The sequence below is a fragment of the Thalassophryne amazonica genome, chromosome 8 (assembly GCF_902500255.1).
Source record: "Thalassophryne amazonica chromosome 8, fThaAma1.1, whole genome shotgun sequence".
NCBI classification, from domain to species: Eukaryota; Metazoa; Chordata; class Actinopteri; order Batrachoidiformes; family Batrachoididae; genus Thalassophryne; species Thalassophryne amazonica.
In genome coordinates this window covers 57,283,646-57,308,102 of record NC_047110.1, presented here as the reverse complement: position 1 = coordinate 57,308,102, position 24,457 = coordinate 57,283,646, and the positions used below count along the sequence as shown (strand labels likewise).

The 24,457-nt window shown below is 39.6% G+C and overlaps 1 protein-coding gene across 1 annotated transcript in view; it reads right to left on the bottom strand.

Moving 5' to 3' along the window:
- hps5 (HPS5 biogenesis of lysosomal organelles complex 2 subunit 2) overlaps positions 1–18,798 on the bottom strand; it is a 57,424-nt gene extending 38,626 nt beyond the window's left edge. The window contains 17 exon segments of the mRNA XM_034176336.1: positions 2,190–2,348; position 4,979; positions 5,548–5,725; positions 5,948–5,962; positions 5,965–6,035; positions 6,173–6,244; positions 6,320–6,440; positions 6,443–6,504; positions 6,506–6,529; positions 6,865–6,995; positions 13,500–13,692; positions 13,836–13,900; positions 15,185–15,202; positions 15,204–15,268; positions 15,271–15,295; positions 17,171–17,300; positions 18,674–18,798. Of these exon segments, the coding sequence (XP_034032227.1) occupies positions 2,190–2,348; position 4,979; positions 5,548–5,725; positions 5,948–5,962; positions 5,965–6,035; positions 6,173–6,244; positions 6,320–6,440; positions 6,443–6,504; positions 6,506–6,529; positions 6,865–6,995; positions 13,500–13,692; positions 13,836–13,900; positions 15,185–15,202; positions 15,204–15,268; positions 15,271–15,295; positions 17,171–17,278 (1,308 nt within the window). The 5' untranslated portion in view covers positions 17,279–17,300; positions 18,674–18,798.
- Between the last annotated feature and the right edge of the window lie 5,659 nt (positions 18,799–24,457).

The following is a 24,457-nucleotide window of genomic DNA, read 5'->3' as shown; positions in this document are numbered from 1 at the left end:
GAAATTGGGCTATTAGTAAAAGAAAAGTAGAAAAGGGGAATTTAATTGGCCGTTGTCTGACCTAGATACATCACTTCTATTTAATTACATTACTTATCAGAAGAATGTCACCATCACAAAATATCAGCTAATAGAAAATACAATGCAACAATGAACAACCTGTCTGTACATAACTAACAAGCTTTCCATGAGTAATTTTGTAAACCTGTAAAATTTTGTAAAACTTTCTAGTAAGGAAAGAGCAGGCAGCAGAGAAGATGGAATTGGAAGACTCAGATGGAGAAAAAGAAAGCAGACAAACCCAATTGATGGGTTGAAATTTAGAGACAAGGCATTTCTGTTGTGAGGACCTTACACAGGTATCAAGTCAAAGCATTTGGTGACTGAAAGGGTATAAAGAATAGCGCTAACTGATATGATGGGAGATTTAAAAGGACAAGTTCACTTTTTACAATCTTACATTAAAACATCACCAATAAGAAGCATCAGAGGGTTGACACATTGTCGTTCAATGTCTATTGTTAGCAAGATTATATATGCAATTTTATTTTCAATGTTTTGTCATTACCAACAAAAGGCAAACAAACAAATGCTATCAATACACAAACAAATGCTATTGATACACACCACCAATATTCAACAGGTTTCATGACAAAGTAGGTGTTGTCATAAAATGAAAATACTTATACAGTACATGAACTAGATGCCAAACAAAAATAAATTATATATGTTACCTGACAAATTATGTATGCAAAGCAAGCTGTAATTATTGATACTAGCAAGAGTGACTTAATGACCTATGTGGGTTTCAAAGTCCAGCCCCTCGTCCACATCGTGACACCTGGGTAACTGATCAAGTAGGGAATTGCCAGTTGGGGTGAAACACGGTCAGGGCTGTGAAATGAAAACTGTGAAATCCAAGGAAAATTTGCAGGGGGTCGAGCCGAGGTTTAGGGCCTGCGGGGCCCCCGAAACCAAACAAATCTTGTATCTAATGATACATTTTCAGCATCTCAAAAGATGTGCATATTGAAATGATCCTAGATTCAACCTTTCATTTTAACTGTCAATAACAATGTTGAAATAACAGAATATGATGCAGAAGTAGGACCTGGAATGATTTTCCTTTTAATTGTAAACAGAATTATGCATTAACTCAGAACAATTAAACTACATGAAATTCATGAAGACTGAAAAGACTATTAAAGCATTTCAAAAACCACAGCTAAAGCTTGTAATGTAGAATATTTTGAAAATCAGGGTAAAATAACAATAACACACCTTATAGTAAAAAAGTCACATATGGTTGTGTAAATTCCTGTAAATCCACAGTGTCTTTTTCCTATGAAAAAAGTCTACATTAATAAAAACTCATTTACATTCTTGTATAAATTCCTGTAAATCCATTCAAAGCCACAATGTCTTTTTTCCAATAAAATAAAGTCTAGATTAATAATCAAAAAAGTCACATAATCTTGTCTAAATCCTGTTTGAACAGCACAATGTTTAATTTCTGGAGAGAAAAATTCTTACAGTGTTTGATGGCACAGTTCACTGTCCTGTTTATCTTTCAGATGTGTTCATGAAGCCAGCGACAATTCCACAGATTCTTGTTCTTATCAGACTTTTTCAAACCGTCATTCTCGCCATCTTCGCTCTGTCTGATGTCGCTCCGTGACATAGACATGCTGCAAAATTCTTCTTTTAAAACTTGAGCTCTAAAAGTTTGCGATGTCCACATGCTACATTTAGCCCCCTCCTCCCATGATGAAATCCGCGGAATTCCTCGGATCCGTGGAGTTTTCACAGCCCTGCACGGTGGGGACCTTGTGTGCCCCATGGTCACTACAGTAGCCATGAAGGCCCAACAGGAACCCTGAACATGAGATGGCTAATGGGGCTCTTGTGAAACAAGAAGTCCTCAAATGCGAATCAGGCAGAGGAATTGATGGGTTGTCACCCAATGATTGTGAAGGCATATCAAGGATTCAGCAGGTCCTCAGACCCCAACCATCTGGGATTTTCCAGCCAGCCGACCAGACTAAGGCTCTGTCAAAGACTGTGTGTTGGTCGTATGGAATGGCATTCCCATGTTAAATAAACCCACGCGCAGGCATGTCTAGATAACACGACCAAGAGACTATCTTCTTTACCACGACAATGATTTACGCGATTCTGTGCAAACTTACATGAGAGGAGATGCTGCTTCTGCGGCTGCTGGAGGCAGAGTCCACAGGCTCGACCTTTGAGATTATTTCTTCCAACTGTCCAGTCAGATCAGGATGCGTGCTCGAATTGAGCTGTGCCCTCAGGTGTTCAAGACGGTCTATAGGAATTGATTTCCTGGCCTGAAATAAGCAAGACTTTCCTCAGTAATCTACCTGCACACCACAGCAACAAAGCCCTTGGGGAGAGTACCGTGTTATTTCACGTATACAGTGTACAACCCCAATTACAATGAAGATGGGACGTTGTGTAAAATGTAAATAAAAACAGAATACAATGATTTGCAAACCTCTTCAATCTATATTCAACTGAATACACCACAAAGGCAAGATATTTAACTCATTGAGTGCCAGCCATTTTCAAAGTTCAGAACATCCCAGTGCCAGGATTTTTTCAGCATTTGAGTTTTTTTTTTTCAAGACCCATAGAAAATTGAGTTCTATGTCCATGTCAACAACAAACATACCAAAAGAAACTTCAGACTTTCCTTTATCAGAAAAAAACGTCTTTGGCGCTGAAAAGACGCGTTTAAGAGCCAAGGGCATCGAGTGAGTTAATGTTCAAACTGATAAATTTTATTGTTTTTGTGCAAATATTTTCTCATTTTGAAATGGATGCCTGCAACATGTTTCAAAAAAGCTGGGACAGTGCTATATTTACCACTGTGTTACATCATCTTTCCTTCTAGCAACACTCAGTAAGTGTTTGGGAACTGTGGACACTAATTGTTGAAGCTTTGTAGGTGGAATTCTGTCCCATTCCTGCTTGATATACGACTTCAGCTGTTCAACAGTCTGGGGTCTCCATTGCTGTATTTTGCGCTTCATAATGCACGACACATTATCAATGGGTGACAGGTCTGGACTGCAGGCGGGCCAGTCTAGTACACGCACTCTTTTACTATGAAGCCACACTGTTGTAACGCGTGCAGAATGTGGCTTGGCATTGTCTTGCTGAAATAAGCAGGGACATCCATGAAAAAGACGTTGCTTGGATGGCAGCATGTGTTGCTCCATAACCTGGATGTACCTTTCAGCATTGATGGTGCCATCACAGATGTGTAAGTTGCCCATTGCCATGGGCACTAACACACCCCCATACCATCACAGATGCTGGCTTTTGAACTTTGCGCTGGTAACAATCCGGATGGTCTTCTTCCTCTTTTGTCCGATGGACACGACGTCCATGATTTCCAAAAAATCTGAAATGTACTCATCAGACCAAAGCACACTTTTCCACTTTGCGTCTGTCCATTTCAAATGAGCTCAGGCCCAGAGAAGGCGGCGGCGTGTCTGGATGTTGTTGATGTATGGCTTTTACTTTGCATGGTAGAGGTTTATCTTGCACTTGTAGATGTAGCGACAAACCATGTTAACTGACAATGGTTTTCTCAAGTGTTCCTGAGCCCACACGGTAAGATCCTTTACACAATGATGTTGATTTTTAATGCAGGGATCAAAGTTCATGGGTCAATATGTTGGTTTTCGGCCTTGCCGCTTACGTGTAGAAAGTTCTCCAGATTCTCTGAATCTTATATTATATTATGGACTGTAGATGATGGAATCCCTAAATTCCTTGCAACTGAACGTTGAGAAACATTGTTCTTAAATTGTCGGAGTATTTTTTCACGCAGGTGTTCACAAAGTGGTGATCCTCGCCCCATCTTTGCTTGTGAATGGCTGAACCTTTTGGGGATGCTCCTTTTGTACCCAATCATGACACTCACCTGTTTCCAATTAACCTGTTCACCTGTGGAATGTTCTAAACAGTTGTTCTTTGAGCATTCATCAACTTTCCCAGTCTTCTGTTGCCACTGACCAAGCTTTTTTGAAATGTGTTGCAGGCACCCATTTCAAAATGAGCAAATAGCTGCACAAAAAAAAAAAAAAGGTCTATCAGTTTGAACATTAAATATCTTGTCTTTGTGGTGTATTCAATTGAATATGCAGTGGAGCAAAAAAGTATTTAGTCAGCCCCTGATTGTGCAAGTTCTCCTACTTAGAAAGATGAGAGAGGTCTGTAATTTTCATCATAGGTACACTTCAACTATGACAGGAAATAAAGGGAAAAAATCCAGGAAATCACATTGTAGGATTTTTTTAAAGAATTTATTTGTAAATTATGGTGGAAAATAAGTATTTGGTCAGTAACAAAAGTTTAACTCGATACTTTGTAACAACCTTTGTTGAAAATGACAGAGGTCATATGTTTCCTGTAAGTCTTCACCAGGTTTGCACACACTGTAGCTGGTATTTTGGCCCATTCCTCCATGCAGATCCCCTCCAGATCAGTGATGTTTTGGGGCTGTTGCTGGGCAACACGGACTTTCAACTCCCTCAACAAATTTTCTATGGGGTTGAGTTCTGGAGACTAGCTAGGCCACTCCAGGAGATTGAAATGCTTTTTACTGAGCCACTCATTCGTTGCCTGAGCGGTGTGTTTTGGATCACTGTCATGCTGGAAGACCCAGGCATGTTGCATCTTCAATGCTGTAACTGATGGAAGGAGGTTTTGGCTTAAAATCTCACGATACATGGCCCCGTTCATTCTTCCCTTAACACGAATCAGTCGTCCTGTCCCCTTTGCAGAAAAACAGCCCCAAAGAATGATGTTTCCACCCCCATGCTTCACAGTAGGTATGGTGTTCTTGGGATGCAACTCAGCATTCTTCTTCCTCCAAACATGACGAGTTGAGTTTTTACCAAAAAGTTCTATTTTGGTTTCATCAGACCACATGATATTCTCCCAATACTCTTCTGGGTCATCTATATGCTCTCTGACAAACTTCAGATGGGCCTGGACATGTAATGACTTAAGCAGGGGGACACGCCTGGCACTGCAGGATTTGAGTCCCTCTCAGTGTAGTGTGTTACTGATGGTAGCCTTTATTACTTTGGTCCCAGCTCTCTGCAGGTCATTCATGAGGTCCCTTCGTGTATGTCTGGGATTTTTGCTCACCGTTCTCATAATCATTTTGACCCCACAGGATTCTTTAAAAATTGTACAATGTGATTTCCTGAATTTTTTTCTCATTTTGTCTCTCATAGTTGAAGTGTACCTATGATGAAAATTACAGACCTCTCTCATCTTTCTAAGTAGGAGAACTTGCACAATCAGGGGCTGACTAAATACTTTTTTGCCCCACTGTAGGTTGAAGAGGATTTGCAAATTACTGTATTCTGTTTTTATTTACATTTCACACAACATCCCAAGTTCATTGGAACTGGTGTTGTAGTATTATATACACATCTTAACCTGATACACAATACACTCCACATGTGGACAAACCCACAGTAAGTGTGACAGCAGCAGCCTCCTTACCTTGCTGGGGTTATGGTGTGCTGGAACATACAACAGACAGCAGCAGCCAGAAGCCAGGACTCCCTTCGAAGAAGGCGCTCAACACAGCGGTCTGGAGACAACAGGGACAGGTGGGACAGATGCCCATTGCTATGGAGACAGAAGAGCTCACCGCGAGAGACTGCAATATCGACCAAATCTAAAAAACAAAAACAACAACAACAACAAACAATAAATGCCGTATTTTCAAGACTGACTTGTACAAAATGATTAAAAAAAACATTTATAAATTAGAATAGCATAAGAACCTATGGTAAGTTGGGATGAACTTTGCAGCACAAAGACAAATGTAAGTACAAACATGATGTACATTGCTCACTGACTTGACAGGAAAGGATACGGGCAGAATAATGAAACATACCTTTGACCTCAGTCACAAAAGGAGTTGGCCATTCTGAGGTGTAAAGATATAAACAGCAAAATCCGTCCAGGTCAGCAAGTTTTGGTCTCTACACAATGTGAGGATAGTTTAATTGGTTTCTCTGTTGCCTTGTTCAGTATTGTTTTATGATTTCACATGCCCTACCAACACACACACACTCACTGTCTCATATACACAAAATTCAAAACAAAAGTGTATCATTACCCGAAACAAAGCAGTTTTTGGAAAGCAAGTGACTGAGGGGCCATCTGTTCTCCACTGTAACATGGTTCATTTCTGCAGGTAATGGAGGTACACATTGATAGGCTGTCATTTAAAAGAAAGTTATCTAAATGCAAGAATATTTAGTACCTGTACGTGATGAGAGGCACAGGAGGGCAGGCGAGGAGTTGTTTGAACTGATGGGTACTCAGAACTTCACCATTAAAACTGGCCTCCCATATACGAGACCCAGGACGGGCACAGTACAACAGGGAGGCTGACCTGTTACACCCTTGCCCTGGGGGAAAAAACAAGCTCCATACTCTCCTTCACGTCTTTGTTCCAACACGCCAGAACTCTCTCTAATGACATAAAAAAGAAGAAAAAAAAAAACCCCACCACCATTGCTAAACATTCAACAAAAATAATGCAAAATTTTTACAAGACGACAAAACAATCAACAACAAAAAAAAATTAATAACTGATCACTGATATGAATAAAAAAAAAATCTTACCAAGTATGCAGGTGTAGAATTATTTTACATTAAATAATTATGCAGTGAAAATTAAGTAAATGATACTTAGAACTAACATCTTGAGATATATACACACACACGCCATGTGAATATGGGTGTTCTGACTATGACATTTATCTGTGTGCCTACATACAGGACAGACGCTATATTGATCCACACCTCTCTGTGTCATAAAGGTAACAACGGCGAAGGGAAGACACAAGCAGGCGACCATCATGGTACCCAAGCTGAACTACTTTGGAGTCAACAGTTGTGATGGGTTGAACAGGAAACATAATGAACGCTGACCCCTATGCACAAACAAAATATTATTGAATAAAACAAGGCAACGTTGTCACCGTCATCTCTGTGACAGGATAGATGGTCATAAGTTATGAATAACTGAAATTAAAGCACAGTGTACCTTTTTATTTAACATATAACAAATGTGCATTTGATCACATTTCATTCAGTAGCTAGTGTTACTGTTGCTGTGTGCAGCAACTATGAATAAAATATATTAAGGTCATTGTAAAGGAATGCATTTTTGATGTGTACTTAGTTTCCAAATGAATTGAACACCTTTCACCATAAAGTCTTTTACAGTGTTCTGACTGAAACTGCTTTTGCTAAAATGCCTCATTGTGAAACAAATTTAGGAGAATACAAGTCGCATGGGTCCCGACAAGCCTATAGAATGGGAAACAGTAGCCATTACTCTTAAAAAAGGAAAAAAGAAAAAGGGCACAACCTGCATCTTCAGCCTCATACAACAACAGTACACAATAAAAAAAAAGTCAAGTTTCATCCCATTCTGTTCAGTTGTTTATGTTGTAACATGTAGCTCTTCTGATGATTTGGACACAGAAAAACAAAACTTCTAAGCAACCCATTCCAATCCCCACTTTACTACTGTGTAGCAGGGGACAATAAATCATATTTGGAAATTCACATGAATATTATTAAATATTCTTCTTTCAACTGCTCCTGTTAGGGGTCACCACAGCAGATCAACACTGTCCTCTGTATCTCCCTCCATCTCACCAACCACCTGCATGCTCTCCCTCAGCACATCAATATACATCCTCTTTGGCCTCCCTCAGTATCCTTCTCCCTATATACTTTGGGTCCCTCCTCTACACATGTCCAAACCATCTCAATCTCAACTCTCTAACTTGGTCTCCAAACCCTCCGGCCTGAGCTGTCCCTCTGATATGTTCATTCCTAATTCTGTCCATCCTCGTCACTCCCAAGGAGAATTGCAACATCTTCAGCTCCGTCTCCTGTCTTTTTGTTAGTGCCACCGTCTCTAAGCCATACAACATAGCTGGTCTCACTGTCTTGTAGCTTTGCCCTTCAACCCTTGCAGATATTCTTTGGTCACAATTCACTCCTGCCACCTTTCTCCACCATGCCTGTACTCTCTTCTTCACCTCTCTACCACACCCTCCATTAAGGGCCTTTCACACTGCAAGCTTCAGCGCGACGCTTTAACGCCCCCCCAACGCGTCATAACGCCAGGCTTGTGCGTTTCCAACGCGTTGTGATGTCAGACGTGTCGCTTCGGAAGCGGCAAGGGGGCGGAGATTGCGGCCACCTCACACTCTGGCTGTTTCCACAACCTGAAAAAAGTTCAGCGATCGCCATCTTGAATTTGGGTCGCCTGAACCACAAAAAAGCTTTAAAAAAACAGCAGTAGGCCGACCCGCACGGAGAAGCCGGCCTTCAGGCATCATTCCTTGGCAGACCGAGGCAGGCAGCCGGGGGGATGGAGCAGACCCACTCAGTCCGAAATCTCCCAGTTTTTGGATATTTGCGAAGTCCCAGTTTGCCCAACGGAGGTTAGTTCTGCAGCTTTATCGAGGTGAGGATAAAATAAAAGTAAAACGTGATGTTTCTGCACTGCTGCGAAGGTTTATTGATCAGCTTATGTTAGCTTAGCTTTATAGCACAGTTGATCTGAGTGAACACTTTAATTTGTAGATGGTTCAGTCTCTTATTTTTACCAATAAAGCTACAGCTTTTTGCAGACACCAGAAAAGCTAAACTTTAAATAACTTATTTTTTCAGGCGTTTTTTTTTTTCCATCATTTTTTTGCCGGTTTTTTTTCCCTTTTTTTATATATAAACTGTTTAGTGTTCTTATATTAAAGAAATATTTTTATTTGTCCCAATCAGGAACATTTTGCTGTGCAGACACCAAACTTCCACTGATGAGCTGAACACCACGAAGTCCAGTCGAAGAAAACATCTCTGCTCTTCAAAATAGGACAAAGTGTCTTCAGCAACACCACCAGAGTTCAAAGCTGTAGAAGAGACCTTCATCTGGTCCCGAGAATCCAGCATAACATCACCTGCTTCTAAATAAAGGCTCTTTGCACAGCAACTATTTTATTATTTTTAAAAAGCTGTTTCATTTTATATTTTAACAATAAATGAACGGATCATTAAAAATGTCCACGAATCAAAGTCAAAAGACATTTGCACAGGTAGAAGCTCTCCACTTATTGTGCTCAAATTCATATTTTAGAAATGACTCTGTCCTGATAACATTAAAAGCAATTACATATTTTGACGAAATTACAAGTTTAAATGACTATATAAAAAACGAGGTTTATGTCACAGAAATCCTACTTTACAATCACACTGCAGTCATTGTTAAATTATTTCCTGTTGCATTTATAATAAACATTTGTATTTATTTAGTGTCTGTTTTTCTGGTTGAAATGAGATATAAATAATCTACCAGACTTAAATGTTATTTTATTTGTCTAAAAATAAATGTCCAAGGTTCCTTATGTTAAACAAGAAATTATCTAATCTGAAATAACAGGTGGTTTTAATTTACAGATGAAAGGTTTCTAAAGAACCATTTATTGATTTATTTAGCTATTTTAATTACAAGTGTTCTAAACTTTTTTTTTTTTAACAGTAATCACAAATTGAGGTAACAAACAACAACAAAAAAACATTTCCAATGATTTTTCTTCAGAAAACTGCTCTATAAATGAGTAGTCCTGTCACATGTTAATGTTTTGTACAGATCAGTGGTTTCTGCACCAATCCATTTTGTAGAGATCAGTGGTTTCTGCACCAATCCATTTTGTAGAGATCAGTGGTTTCTGCACCGATCCATTTTGTAGAGATCAGTGGTTTCTGCACCGATCCATTTTGTAGAGATCAGTGGTTTCTGCACCGATCCATTTGTAGAGATCAGTGGTTTCTGCACCGATCCATTTTGTAGAGATCAGTGGTTTCTGCCACGAGTCTTCCGTGTTTTGGCCCGACGCGTCATTCCTATTGGACAACGCGAAGGTACGTCACAGCTCAGAGTGTCGAAAGTTGGATTGGATTGAACTTTGACCGCATCAGCCTGCCGACAAGCGGCAATGCGTGCTCCCGTCAGAAGCGTCGGTTTAGCTCGGCTTTTGACGCGACTCTTCTGATGCGTCTAAAAAGCAACGCGTCTCATTGAAAATAATGCTTTTTAGACCAATTTTTGACGCTTCTGACGTGTTCAGTGTGAAGGCCCTTTATTTTAGAAAGTTGACCCCAAGTATTTAAACTTGTGTACTTTCACCACTTCTACTCTTGTAACTGCACTATTCCTCTGTGCTCCCTCTCATTCACACACATGCGCTCAGCTCCTACTGACTTTCATTCCCCTTCCCTCCGGAGCGTATCTCCACATCTCCAGGCTAGACTCAACCTGTTCTCTACTCTCACTGCAGATCACAAAGTCATCTGCAAACATCATAGTCTATGGAGACTCACCACTGCAAACAAGAAAGCACTCAGAGCTGATCCTTGGTGTAATCCAACCTCTATCTTGAACAAATCTGTCATTCTTACTGCGCACCTCGCCACTATCCTTGTGCATGTCCTGCATCACCCTCACATATGTTGCTACCACTCCAGACTCCCTCCTATAGAACCACAACTCTTCTCTTGGCACCCTGTCATAAGCTTTCTCCAAATCTACAAACAGTGCAACTAGCCTTCTCTATACTTATCCATCAGTATCCTCAGAGCAAACATTGCATCTGTAGTGCTCTTTCTCAGCATGAAATCATATTACTGCTCACAGATCACCTGTGTTCTAAGCTTAGCTTTTACTACTCTTTCCCATAACTTCATCCTGTGGCTGGTCAATTTTACACCTCTGCTCTGCACATTACCCCTGATCTTAAAAATAGGAACCACAACACTTTGTGTCCACTCCTAAGGCATCCTCTCACTTTCCAAGATTTTATTAAACAATCTGGAAACTCCACTACCATCTCTCCCAAACATTTCCATGCTTCCACTGGAATGTCATCTGGACCAACTGCATTTCCACTCCATCCTCTTCATATATGCCCTCATTTCATCCTTACTAATCTCTTGCATTTTCTGATTTACTCTCTCCACATCATCAAGCCTTTTCTCTCTCTCTCATTTACTGCATCAGCTCCTCAAAATATTCCCTCCACCTTCTCAACACATTCTTCTCGCTTGTCAGCACATTACCATCTGTATCTTTTACCACCCTAACCTGCTGCACATCCTTTCGAGCTTGGTCCCTTTATCTAGCCAATCACTAGAAATCCTTTTCTCTTTCCTTACTGTTTAACTTCTTGTACACCTCACCATATGCCTTTTCCTTAGCTTTTGACACTTCTCTTTTCACCTTACGCTGCATCTCTACTTCTGTTTGCTTTCCTAAATATATTCGTTCCAAGTTTCCTTGTCTTCCTTCTACTGTTCAGATGTCACACCCAGTACCTTCAAAGCTGCCTCCCTCACCACATTTGCAGTACTTTTCCAATTTTCCAAAATTGCTTCCCCTCCATCCAGTCCCTCTCTCACCTACTCACTGAATTTCACACATCTTCCTTCAGCTTCCACCATTTGATCCTTTGTTGAGCTACAACTCTCTTCCTCTTCTTCACCTCTAAAGTCATGCAACACTCTCTCCTGCCACCACCTTAGAGTCTCCAATTTATTTTACCTTACATCTCCTACAAAGAGTGTAGAGTCCACCTGTATGCACCTTCCTCCACTCTTATGTCACCCTTTGCTCCTCCCTCTTCTTAAAGTAGGTATTGACCACAGCCATTTCCAGTCTTTTGCAAAGTCTATCATCTGTCCGTCCACAGTGGAAATTCACATGAATAATAACAACATATACTGGAACACAAAATATTTAAAAATGTAAAGCTGTGTGTACATTATCACAGTAAAACATTGCATATATACTCCATTATTTAATAACAAATCAGAAAAAGCTGGGAAGATGAGGAAAATGGAGGGGTAATAAAACAAAACTAATTCTTACATTTCTTTTGACTTCTATTTCAGTCCAGAAAGTATGAACCTAGGATATTTCATCTTTAATGTGTTCAACATTTCATTTGTTAATATATACTCATCCCTGCATGTCAGGTCTGCAACACATTTCCAAAAAGTTGGGACAGGGGCAATTTCAAACTCGTCATGAAATAACAATAACAACAATAATAATAGAATAAATTAAATTTAATAATGATAATAATAATGTGCCAGGTATTCGAACGCTAGTTCATCATAAAAGTCACTAAAGGGCCTACAAGATGTATAATAGGGAAGCGTGAAGGAGATGCTATGGGTGTGAAAGGATGTGGTAAATGGCATACAGCCACACTGTCATCATCAGGCTTCATCCTTGTGCATAACAAACATGAATTATCCAGCATATGTTTTTATATTTAGTGGTACAATCTATTATATTTTAATTTATTAATGGCCTCCAATCACCTGCTGATAAGGCTGGGCAAGGCATTAATTATCTTTCATTTTTGTTTAATCTGGGCAAGTCCAATTCGGTGGCTTCGCATTTCTATGCGATCTGGATTAATTTTATTTATAAATCAAAACCATAAGTCAAACCTGCTTTCCTTTTCAAGACCTCTGCCTCATGACTGGACCACTGTATGCTATCAAGGTAAATGACGCTTCCCCACAGCAGTGGGCAGGCCGCACAAAGACAGAAGCTGGCTCATTGGCTGTGTTTGGGTTTGTGATTGCCTTTGATTCTATTAAAACCTTTGGCGGCGCTTAAACTCAAAATCGGCTTGTTAGTAGCTAAGAGTGTACGGGAGACAAAATGGAAAGTTATCGGTTAGCTGTAGCTTCCAATAAATTTTCAGGCAGTTTATCGGTTTAGCATTATAAAAGACAACTTTTCAGTTAGCTGATTAGCAGTTATCGAAGCTAACTATTTGGTTAGCTGTGCCCACCACTCCTGTATCCCATGCTTGCTGGATGTTGTGATTTGATTTATTTATATGGGTGTATGTATATGTGTGTAGATATTTTGTATGTTTGTTGTGTATGAAAGTTCTTAGGTCTCTTAGTGACCATGTTAAGAGTGACCTGCCTTCTTGGGCAGGTCACTCTTGGAAAATATATTTTTGATCTCAATGAGGCTTTTATCTGGTTAAATAAAAGGGTATGTATGTATGTATGTGTGTCGGATATTCGATTAACCAATCAGCAGCTGAAACTGTTGTAATGTGCTATTAATCGAGACTGCCCTTATTTTGACTTTTTCCCCTGTTTTAGAGTGGCACTGTCAATGTTCGAACAATTGGCTACTTTCGCTTTTATTCTGAGTTGTTAAATCTTTAATATTTTGAGACATCCGCCTCCTGTTTTGTTCTTTCTGGACACTTAGTTGCCTTCGCTGTGTAGTGGGTCAGGTGTTACTCCATTAATAGATACTAAAACCCTTTTGCCTGCTACATATGTTCTAGGAAAAATACAACTACGATATTTAAGAGTAAGGTGAGTCATACTTTGCCTAGTTTAGAAGAGCCTGCACGGAGAAATGACACCTTGCCTCCTTTGTCCCCAATGAACACTCTCAGTGTGATGGTGTCCCAGCAAAGAGCAGTGATGGTCTGTCCCCTGTGCTCCCAAGACACACCGACTCTCTCTGGACGACCCCGCCGCTCAAGCTGTAGGTCCCATACCACCACCAGACCCTGACTGCATCAGAGATGAACAGTGCAACAACAGTCAAAACATACTGTATGTAGAAAAAGAAGGCAGAATCAGATCACAACTGGTGGATGTTGTTCAAAGGCAGATAGGTATAAGACACCCCTTTTCTTGTAGACAGACCGACTCACTTAGTTGCAACAGCGATGACATCTTCATCGTTAGGGCACCATGCCACCTGAATGATAGATCCCTCCTGGAAGAACATGTCAGGTAATCAGCTAACAAGAACTTAGAAGACAGTTAGGGCTTTACAGTGCCCTCTAGAAAGGAAAGTGCTCGTTCTTGCCATAGCCAAGGAGGGGAGGGCTTCTTTTTTATCCAGATAAAGGAGAGAGAGCAGCTCCATTTAAAAAAAACAAAAACAAAAGAACACTCCATTTGCTGCTCCTCTCCTACATGCAATGACACAATGAAAAGAGTAGAGAGATGCTCGCGATCAAGTGAAATCAACCAAAAGAGACCTGTGAGAAATCTGTCAGACCATCCTAAACATCAAGGTAAATGTGCAGGTGGACCAATGGACTTCAGGAACAATTCCCATAGGTTTCATGTTTCTTTTGGTGTGAGGAGTAGTTTGCTTGTGATTTGGCACTGTGGCAAATCTAACAAACTTAAAAACTGTGACATTATGACTTGGCAAAACTCAAGATTTCTGTTCTTTTTGGATGAACCGTAAAAGCACTTTCGTGATTTGTGCTGCGCTATTAAGGAGCTCTTAAAGCCTTCTCATAGGCAGAAAAAAAACATCTAATAATAAAAATACAATTTGCACGCACACACACACACACACACACCAATCATTCATTGTAAACATCAGGGATATTTTGTTGGTATAATGCAAACTGTGTTCAAGTTTTTTGTTGGGTGTCAGGCTGCCCGACTCATAACTGCAAAGAAACCAGAACTCAAATTTCAATTAATAATTTTGTTTTGACCTCATTACACTTTGTCCATAATAAAACACAAACACACACACCTCTGAATCTGGACGTTGTGCGCATATTACAGCTGATGTGATCTGTGCATAAAAGCCAGCATTGTGTGCAATCCACCAACAGAATGCAACTAGGTGTAAATGGAGACTGGAGCATACACACAAATTAAAAACTGAACAAATTATTGTGACCAGTTATAAGTATAGCTATAGAGGGAAAAGGAACGGAGCTGTAGTGGCTCCTTTTTAAGAAGCATGGAAGGGAGCCAACTCCAATTTTCTGAGAGGAGTTTCCAGGAGAAGCAGCGAAAACTCAGGAAGTCCATACCCCCTTGCACTTAGTGATGACAAATTAAACAATGACCACTACAGGAACTGTACACACACACTTATTGCCATTTTTAATCAGTTAACCACAGGACTCGTCAATAATGTTCCACAAAAAATGACTCCCCCACACCACCCCCCTCAAACTTATTGTTTGCAGCTCATCTGTGGTTACCTGCAGCATAAATGCGAATACAGTACTTCAGTGTGTATCACCTTGTGAGTTAGGATGAGCCCTCTGTTTACAGCCTTCCCTCTGAATTATGTGCAGCCCTCCTGCTGATGTTCCTATTGCAAGCACTTCCTGGACACTGCCAAACAGGTGCACTGTAACACACATGCAATAAGCACAGACTCAAAGTCAAAACATTTGTGAATAGTCTCTGACTGAAATTAGCAAGAAATATGAGCCCAACTAGAGACGGACATACCTTTATTTGAGCAGCTAGTAACAAGATGTCCTTTCAATTATACTGACAGAATTTAAAAAGTGCACGTGTTGCATTGTTGTATCACCACTCCTGCCATTTCATAGTGGAGTTGCACAGAGATACTTTCTTTCAACAAACATCAACATCTATACTTGAAACTCCAATATGCCTTCTGGCAAATTGTAGCTGGAACTTTCAAATGTTTTTTTTTTCCTTCTTGTTTAATAGAAGCTTCTCTATACCACTTCATCATGAAGCTGTCTAACTGGTGATGCAACACTCAAAACCTGCACTTTGCACAAGCTATTCAATCACAGCCACAGAAGTCTTAACTTCTTCAGGTGTCCTGGTGTCCTTGGTGGCTTTTCCTCACTCTTCATCTTCGTATACAGTCACTCAATTTTTGAAAACTATCTACTCCACACAGATTTACCATAGAGTGCTATACTGTTGGTATTTCTTCATAATTCATGTAAATAATGTCCAAGACATAGTCTGTGTCTTGGGAATGTTCACGTATCCATCCCCTGACTTGTCCGAAGAAAACTGTATATAAAAGTGATGGTTTACATTTGCTATACTAAAGGGGGCACTTACTTATTCACACCATCATTTTGGCTTTTAAATTTTTAATTAATTTTTATCAAACTGTACAGATTTACTTTCACTGTGAGTTTAAAGAGCATGATTTTGGAAATTCTAATATACAAGGCCTGAATTTTTGTTTTGTTCTTTGATGTCCTAATAAAAAAATCTAACATGTAAAGGGTCAAGGGGGCAAACACTTTTTTACAGCACTGTAATATTTGTACTTTCTCCAAAAACATTAGTCCTATCAACGTTCCGTTTTGACAGCATTCATCCTTGATCCAAAATACATAACTGTACCAAACGGCAAACGTCAGCTCTCCCCAGTTTGTCCGGTGATCGAAGTTATAACATGCACGCACCTATGCATGCACACAAAAATATTTGTCCCTATCAACTTTCCATTTACGCAGCGTTCATCCTTGACCCAAAACACATAAGCATACCAAATGTCAAATGTCATGTCTCCCCAGTTTCTCTGTGACCGAAGCCATACACATGCACACACATAGGCCACTTGGCTATTAATATATAGATTTTACATTATATCTTAATTAAACATGCCCCAGTCACTATCATATTTGAAAGTGAAGTGCAGACTGGCACGCACTATTGCCTGACAAAATTTTATCTGGATCTGATCCAGATTGTGGATTTTGTGGACATTTTAATGAACTATTGAAAAGTCCATTTGGTGTGCATTTTGCATTATATCTCAATCAAAAGTGCTTCAATCACTCATTCTGACAATGAGGTGAAAAATGCACTCTCAATGAATAGACTTAAGTTTGATCCGCATCTGATCCGTATTGCAGATTTAGTGGACATTTGATTTTTAACAATGAAAAGCCCTTTTGATCTATACTTTCTATTATGTTTTAGCTTATGAAAAGCCAATTCTAACAGGAATTAATCTTGAAATGTTTTTCCAAGGTAAAAATTTGTGGAATTGGAAACTAACGTTGGTGGAGATTTGCACTTTACAAGCATGGTACTCTAGTTAAGTATAAATGACTAGACTCAGAGAGGAAGAAAAAATTTCTAAAATAACCATTAACTGCAGCAGCCAGGTGAAGCGATTGCTCATAATTTTATAAGAAATCTTAAAAATCACCTGGAAAAAAAATATGACATTTAATAGGAACATTCATTTATTCATACATACTGTGATGATGAAACCTACCTTGAGTCTGCCAGAGTCTAAACGAAGTGCAGACAGAAGTGGATCGAGGCAGTCAAACTCTGCCAACACATGACCATGATTCTCTGACACAACCGGAAACAGAGGCATTGTCCCCAGTGAACTTCCACAGCTGGGAAAGCATAAAATAGATGGTGAAGGAATAAAATGTGAAGGACTTCCAAGAGTCACTGCACTTCTTTCTTGTATACGACTCTCGGCTAACTGTTATCACATGACTTTCATCAAATACCCGCCCTTTCTAATTAACATGCCATGACTTCACTTCACAGTACTTCCAACCACATGTTATCATAATTCTAAATGAACCCTTAAAAAAAAAAAAAAAAAAAAAAAAAAACACTCTGAGGGGGTTGTATTTTATGTAGGTGTTAGGAATGCTTCCACCTGGGTTAACAGTGACTGAGTATTATCTTAAAGGTGGATAATGTCAAATTTCTATCAAATGCCTCCCACTCGAACAGTTACTTAGTGGTAATGCTGAGATTTTGCTGGACCTTGGGGAGAAAAGCCCATTTTAATTTGGGCCCCTTTCCTTAATAATGTTAAATTTGCATGATCTCAAGTGTCTCATAGATTTGTGTAATAAATTGTACAGTTGCTCATGGTACCTGAAGTATTTTCTAGGTGGTTTGTAAGAAGGAACCAGACTCTGGAAGATGCAAATTTTTGCTTTGGCAACTTAGGCTTAATTCTTTAGATTCCTGACCCTCTGCCCACCCAGATAATGTAAGAAGCCACTGGTTCATGTAAAGATTGCCCAATTAACCCCTAATTATTCCAATTACAGATTCAAAAGCTTTAAAAAGCAATTCCATCTAGTTATGGGATATTCTATGTTGCTTAAAAGAGGAATTCATTTGACAGCAAAGTACAATTCAAAATAAATGTACCTTGTAACTATTATTTTTGAATCCTGACAGTGAGGACTCACTACTCTAGACAGATTTATTATAGAGTGCTATACTGGTTTTATTGCTTAATGAATAACATTAATTAATGACATATTCCATGACTTTTAAATGCTTATATACCGATCATCCTGAGCCATTTAAAGAAAAATGGCTGCAAAAAATGATTTACTGTAAAATTCTTCTGATTTAAAGTAACAGCTCCTCAACAACGCATAAATTTACAGCCAAGTCCCTTTAATTAGTAAAGTAAACGAAATCGAGTTACTTTACGGGTCGCTATACGTATCTACTAAGAACCAGCAGGGGCGCTGTAACTGACTGATGCAGTTTACATCACGAGACCTGCCTGCTGACACAAACATTTTCTAAAATAAAATGAAAGGGAAACCACAAGTCACAATAACTTCTCACAGACACCACGTTCGTGTGGAAATTCACAAAAATGCAAGTGAAGTCTCTACACGCTACTTATTTTTATACTAAAGCTTCGCCGAACAAGTAGCACGCGCAAGCTAGCGTAGACATTGATGGAACGAAGCTGTTTGCAGGTTTGACGATGAAATAAACTCACCGAAAGAGTCAGTTCATTACAAAGACGTCAAACGCACACCGAGCCACTGCCTCACGTCCCTACATTACTTGAGGTGTCAACCCGTCTGTGTGTGTGTCACCGCTGCGCTCAGCTGATGTGCACTTCCTGAAGGCAGCGTGATTCCCCTCCCACCCCCTGTCGTGACGTCATGCTCTTGATAAATTACACACGCGCGAAGTGGCGAATCCGAAGTACTTGCAGTGTATTATTTAGTATTCATAGTGCTTAACTTTTTCTTCATTTTATGTTGCTAGGCAATGGGACATATAACTAATATGCCTAATTTTTAATTTTCGTGCAACAACGGTGGGGGCAACCTAAAATTGGCTTTGTAGGAAATGTCCCTGATTAGGAATATCAATGTCCCACTCTGGGGAGGGGTGCTCATGAAATGATGACGTGCAGTTGATGAAAACGCGTTTTCCTATGGTACATCAGTTTCCACTGATCATCAGATTCATGATTTAAATTGATTATGGGCATTATCCGAACTACTGTGAAGTACTGCAAGTCTTTCTTGCATCTGCCATGTATATGATGAAAAATTATTATTAGCAGGTAATCTATTCGATGTCACATATTACATTTTGGAGGGGTATAGTGAAGCAGATCATGTTGGAAAATAATTATAGATTACAATGTAGTAATATAAAAAAAAACACTTAAGAAAAAGGCACTGTTGCGGGCGGGGTAAATTTTTGTCATTTTCTGTATAAAATATGAAGTCCACAGTTTTTGCAGCATTATGTTTGACAAGACTGATCTACAACTTACCTATTTGAAATGATCACTTGACTCTTTGATACAAGTGTCACGATCCCAAGGATAGGACAAGATTCCAGGACCCAACCCAGGACCCTTCCCCAAGGACCCCAGGTAATGGATGAAACCCCAGATATAACAAGATCTTGCAATGCACATAAACACAAAATGTCAAATTTTCTGCATACTAGATATTTGATTTTAGGCAGTTGCTACTGAAAAGTAATGAAAATGCAAAGGATCGGAATTGCAGAAACTGTCCTATTATGTAAACAAAGACATGACTCTAAATATCACTTGGCCGCAAATTTTAAAATGAAAATAATTGCCAAAATTATTTGTTTTCACACTTTTGTGGGCAGCTTTCTGATGTGGGATATACATTTTCTGAGCAACAATATTTTTCGAATTTCCTTTCAAGAATAAAGTTGTCCCCCTATGTATTATGTAGCACATGGCCTCGATTCACCCTGATTAAATAAATACATTAATGCTGTCTCAACAAAAACCTGAGTTTTGAACTGGAGACAGACTGTGCTTCCACCCTCAGTCGAGAAATTCCTTGGCCATCTGGAAGAAAAGCCTGAGACCCCCCCCCCCCCCTTGGCGTCAACACTGCTTCGCTGAGAAAAACAAAACTGTAATTCAAAGTTCTTCAAAGGGGAGCCCTTGCCTTTTTATCAAGTGAATTTTCAGTCATTATGAATTATATGACATTATAATGGCTTCACGTCAGAATCTGAGCTTCTCCAGGCCAGGAGAACCCAAATTTTATGACTTCAAGCCCAGGACAGAACCTCTCCCCATGATAACCCTTCCCCCATGATAACACCTAGTCATAAAACTTTGTCTTGACAATCAGCTTTTAGCTTGAGGTTTAAAGCAAAGGAAAAGACCTTTCTTTTAAAATAAAAAAAATTGCATCAGTATTTCTTTTTATTTCTGCATTATCAGTATTTCCTTTCTGGCATTATCTAAAATGTGATGTTGAAGTATTCTGTTTATCCAAAGGATGTGTCTGACTAGTAATAATGTGTATCCATTATGTTTGTTAATGTGTTTAAATAGTTGAATCATATCTGTCTGCCCTCTGAGGACATGGAGCTTTCTGTGAGATTACACACCCTAATATGGGTGGAGTTTGGTGACATCAGTTTCCACTTTAAAAGTTAGAACAGCGTATGCCGCTCTATCTTCCGCCGGCAGCTCCCTTTTCCTTCTCCTCTCTTCTCTGCCGGTAACTCTTTCTTCTCTCTCTTCCCTTAATGCTTAATTTTATTTTTGGGCCAAGGCCCCAGCCCCATTACTAAGCTAAGCTAAGCTACCATGTGGCACTCATTTCAGTCATTCTTTATTTTGACAAACCCTTAAAGTTTTAACCTGACGCTTTAGGTGCATCAAGTATTTTGAATTTTTAAGAGACCTTACAAGCTGAGCTTTTCAAACTAATAGCGAATTTACAGAAAAGTGATTTCTCCTTTTCTGTGGTATTTGTTTTTCAATGCTCTTAAAGTGTTAATTTTCTAAATCGACTGCTACTGAATGCATCCCGTTTCCACACAATCTGGCTCCAACACACTTTTGAAAAGCTATCAGGACCCATTTTCAACAAACACCTTCCACCTCTGAGGTCCTGCAGCTGATGACAGAGCTGATTTCAAACCTGACTGCATGCAGCCATCCTGTCGGTAAAACCAACCGTCCCAAGCCTTTGGGATCACACGGGGAAACCGCTGAGTTAACCCCTTGACCCAAGTGAGCACGCTGCAGAACCTACATCTTCGACGGACGGACGGACGGGCCGTCCGAACCACCTTTTCAATGGACCAGCTAAGTGACCCAGTTAAAGGTTCCAGTAAAAGGGCTTTTTGTTGTTAATGGTGTGAAGTGGCTCTTCTTATATTTTTAATTCTGCTTCTATTTAAATATATTAATATGTGTCTTTAATAATTTCTTCAAGTTAATTGGCTTCAAATTTCATTATTCAATTCTAATCGGATTTATTCACTTAAAGTCTTTAAGCTTTATCTCTCTCTTTCAACGTCTCTTGAGTTAGTAAGAAAACTGTTTCCATGAATGAACTTATTTAATCACTGTCCACAAAACCCCAGTAAACTGTTCATTTCTATATAATTGAAAATAAATTGTAAATATTTCTGCTGTGGTTCACTTTGTGTTCAGAAGGAAACCTGTGGTTAATCGTATTGAGAATTCATAACTTTCAGATCAGAGACTGATTTAATTAAACTGAGACTGACTAATTAATTTGAGACTGATAAATTAATGAATGCTTAAAGTACCTATGCTATAAATAGGTGGTGCCCCGAGTAATAATTAAATAAGTATTAAACCCTCAATTGTTATTATTTTGGTGACCTCATCAGATGGGCCTAACCCAATCTAATTAAATTTGGGAGTTTAACTACTTATTCTGCTACATCTTTATGGTCCCCTGTTACGAGGCCTGAATATCTGTAAATTTATTAAACACTACATTCTAATGGTCCCCCGTGTGGAGGCTTTATTAAATATCCGCTACATATATTTATTGGTGCTCCTGTGTGGAGGTAATAAATAAATAAATAAATAATGCTACAATTGTATGAAACAGGGCTTTAGATGGGCATGTATTGTGGCCTATGCAGCTTTTATTGCAAAATGAATTTCATTTCTTTCCTCAAAATTCTATTACAATACAATATGCAATAACAACGTGAAAAAGTGTTTTTTTTTTTTTGGCGATTTTTGCAAACTTAGTAAAAAAAAATCTCATGTATAGAAGTATTCACAGTCTTTGTAATGAAGCTCAAACTGAGCTCAGGTGCATCCTGATTTCACTGCTCATTCTTGAGATGTTTCTGCAGCTGAACAGGAGACCACCTGGGATAAATTCAGTTGATTAGACATGATTTGGAAAGTCACACACCTGTCTACATATAAAGTCCCACAGTTGACAGTACATGTCAGAGCACAAACCAACCATGAAGTCAAAGGAATCCTTTGCAGACCTCAGAAACAGAATTGTATCAATGCACAAATCTGGGGAAGGGTACAGAAACATTTCTGCTGCTTTCAAGGTCCCAATGAGCACAGTAGCCTCCATCATCCTGATATAGAAGATTGAAGTTTGGATCCACCACTACTGTTACTAGAGCTGGCTGCCCGTCTAAAGTATTCACAGTGCTTCACTTTTTCCACATTTTGTTGTTAAAGCCTCATTGCAAAATGGAGTAAATTCATTTTCCCCCCACAAAATTCTACTCACAACACCCTATAACATGAAAAATGTTTTTTGAAATTTTTAAAAATGAAAAACTAAGAAATCACATGTACATACGTAATCACACCATTTGCTCAAAACTTTGTTGATGCACCTTTGGCAGCAAATACAGCCTTAAGTCTTCTTGAATATGATGCCACAAGCTTGGTGCACCTATCTTTGGGTAGTTTTGTCCATTCCTCTTTGCAGCACCTCTCAAGCTCCATCAGGTTTAATGAGGAGCGTTGGTGCACAGCCATTTTCAGATCTCTCCAGAGAGGGTCAAACAGATACAAGTCTGGATTCTGGCTGGGTCACTCAAGGACATTCACAGTTGTCCCAAAGCCACTCCTTTGATATCTTGGCTGTGTACTTGGGGTTATTGCCCTGCTGAAAGATGAACCCGTTGCCCCAGTCTGAAGTCAAGAGCGCTCTGGAGCAGGTTTTCATCCAGGATGTCTCTGTACATTGCTGCATTCATCTTTCCCTCAATCCTGACTCGTCTCACAGTTCCTGCCACTGAAAAACATCCCCATAGCATGATGCTGCCACCACCATGCTTCACTGTAGGGATGGCGCCAGGTTTCCTCCAAACATGACACCTGGCATTCACAACAAAGAGTTCAAGTCTCATCAGACCAGAGAATTTTGTTTCTCATGGTGAGAGTTCTTCAAGAGTGTCCTGGAGGAGGTGCCATTTGACAAACTCCAGGTGGGCTGGCATGTGCCTTTTACTAAGGAGCGGCTTCCATCCAGCCACTCTACCACACAAGCCTGATTGGTGGATTGCTGCAGAGATGTTTGGCCTTCTGGAAGCTTCTCCTCTCTCCACAGAGGGATGCTGGAGCTCTGACAGAGGCCCTTCTCCATCGATTGTTCAATTTAGACAGGTGGGCAGCCCTCTGAAAAGTCGTGGTGGATCCCAGCGCCTTCCATTTGTGGATGATGGAAGCTACTGTGCTCACTGGGACCTTCAAAGTACCAAAAATGTTTCTGCACCTTTCCCCAGATTTGTGCCTCTGCCTTTGACTTCATGCTCGTTTGTGCTCTGACACGCACTGTCAGCTGTGAGGTCGTATATGTAGACTGGTGTGTGCCTTTCCAAATCATGTCCAATCTACTGCATTTACCCAAGGTGGACTCCAATTAAGTTGAAGACATCTCAAGGATGATCAGTGGAAACAGGATGCATCTGAGCATCCTGTTTTGAACTTCATGGCAAAGGCTGTGAATACTTCTATACATGAGTCTTCGTTTTTTTTTTTTTTTAATAAATATCAATACAAAAACATTTTTTTATTGTCATTTTGGGGTATTATGTATAGAATTTTGGGGGGGGAAAAAAAAAAAGAATTTCATTCATTTTGGAACGAGGCTACTGTATACTGCTGTGAATACTTTCTGAATGCACTGCGTGCATACACACACAGATGTATTCAAAGGTTTACATACCCTGGCAGCTTCATAGTGGAGTAGGGTGGAGAAGGATTTTCTTTCAACAAAACAGATCAAATCTGGGCTTGCATCTCAGATGTACCTTCTGGTGATACAAAATGCAGAGCTTCCACTGTGCACAATTTCTCCAGCCACATAAGCCTGTAACTTTTTCTGGGTTGTCTGGATATCTTGGTGGTTTTCCTCACTATTCGTGTACAGTCAGAACTGTCTACTCCATGCAGATTTACCATAGAGTGCCATACTGTTTGTATTTCTTCATAATTGATGTAAATAAAGTACAAGAC